Source organism: Mandrillus leucophaeus, unplaced genomic scaffold (genome assembly GCF_000951045.1).
Source record: "Mandrillus leucophaeus isolate KB7577 unplaced genomic scaffold, Mleu.le_1.0 Scaffold1466, whole genome shotgun sequence".
Classification (NCBI taxonomy): Eukaryota; Metazoa; Chordata; class Mammalia; order Primates; family Cercopithecidae; genus Mandrillus; species Mandrillus leucophaeus.
Window position 1 is genome coordinate 16,120 of NW_012101439.1, and position 1,169 is coordinate 17,288.

The following is a 1,169-nucleotide window of genomic DNA, read 5'->3' on the forward strand; positions in this document are numbered from 1 at the left end:
AATAGCTTTGGGTCAAGAAGAGTTAGAGTGGGGGCTACTATCTTGGGCCTCGGAGACAAATCTGCCCTCCACCTTACCTATTCCACCCCTCTAACTAAATACCAGCACTGGGCCTAAGGCTTCACCTCAGGGAAATTTCTTTCAATGATCTTCAGGGTGGCAGCCATGCAGTTTCTTCGATTCAGGATTATATCAATGTCACGGCCCATCAAGTCTTGAAGAAGCCAGGAGAAGGGAATCAGAAGGCTGGGAGGGCCCTGGCTGGACCAGAGCCAGCACCAACCGCTCCGTAAATTGCCATCCCTAAGTCTCCCTCTCAGGCAGACCGCTCTGCCCCCGCTTGCCTTAGAATTGCTGCTGTCAGCCATACCTGGGTCAAAGCGGAGATTCTGGAGATCAAGAGCTTGTTGGGAGACATTGTACCGTTTGTTCATAGTCAGCTGCAGAGACAGAGATGAAGACAGAGGCTCTGAGGCTCTGGTGGTGGTGGTGGTGGTGGTGGTGGTGACGGGGAAAGAGGGGACAGGGGAAGAAGAGGTGGGTCCAGGAAGTGAGCATACAATGATCCTTGAGTCTGTATTACCTTAAGCATCTCCATTTGGCCTGGCTTCAACTTATTCTTCACAGAGTAGGGCGCAGTAGAATGATTGACAAATATACATATCTGCAAGGAGGCAGCGTGGTAAGTACCAGGACCTCTAATCCCAAAGAGGACGACCAGCCCCCTGGCCTGTCCTCCTGCCCAGAGACTAAGTACAGGGAATGCCCTCAACACACACCTTTCGGTTCTCGTCATCACAAATCTTATAACTGACATCCTTCAATACGGAGGCAGTAGTAGCATCCTGGACAAAGAAGCATGCCCGATTTCGGATGTAGTGAAACTACAGGGAGTGAAGGCAAGAGCAACAGCATCAGAGGCCAATGGCCCCTGCTGAGCCAGGCCTCTCCTCGTCCCCCGTGCCCACTCAACTGGCTTCACCATCCTCTCTTACATCAACCGGAGTGAAGGGGGCACTGCAGTGGCTCTGGATTGAATTCATTAGCCATGACTTGTCATACTTTATCCCGTAAGGAATCTAAAGGTAAAAAGAAGAAATAGGAGAGAAGGGAGAGACAACACGCAACTAAGGATGGAGAACAGAACCAACCAGCTGTTTTTTTTTTTT

The 1,169-nt window shown here is 50.6% G+C and overlaps 1 protein-coding gene across 1 annotated transcript in view; it reads right to left on the bottom strand.

The window, feature by feature from the left end:
* The window catches only part of LOC105535476 (nuclear RNA export factor 2-like), a 9,783-nt gene that overhangs the window by 6,756 nt on the left and 1,858 nt on the right, over positions 1–1,169 (bottom strand). The window contains exons 3-7 of the mRNA XM_011974576.1: positions 996–1,079; positions 780–884; positions 584–664; positions 371–440; positions 126–214 (exon numbers count right to left, since the gene is read on the bottom strand). Coding sequence (XP_011829966.1) covers positions 126–214; positions 371–440; positions 584–664; positions 780–884; positions 996–1,079 — 429 coding nt within the window. The remainder of the gene's footprint in view (positions 1–125; positions 215–370; positions 441–583; positions 665–779; positions 885–995; positions 1,080–1,169) is intronic.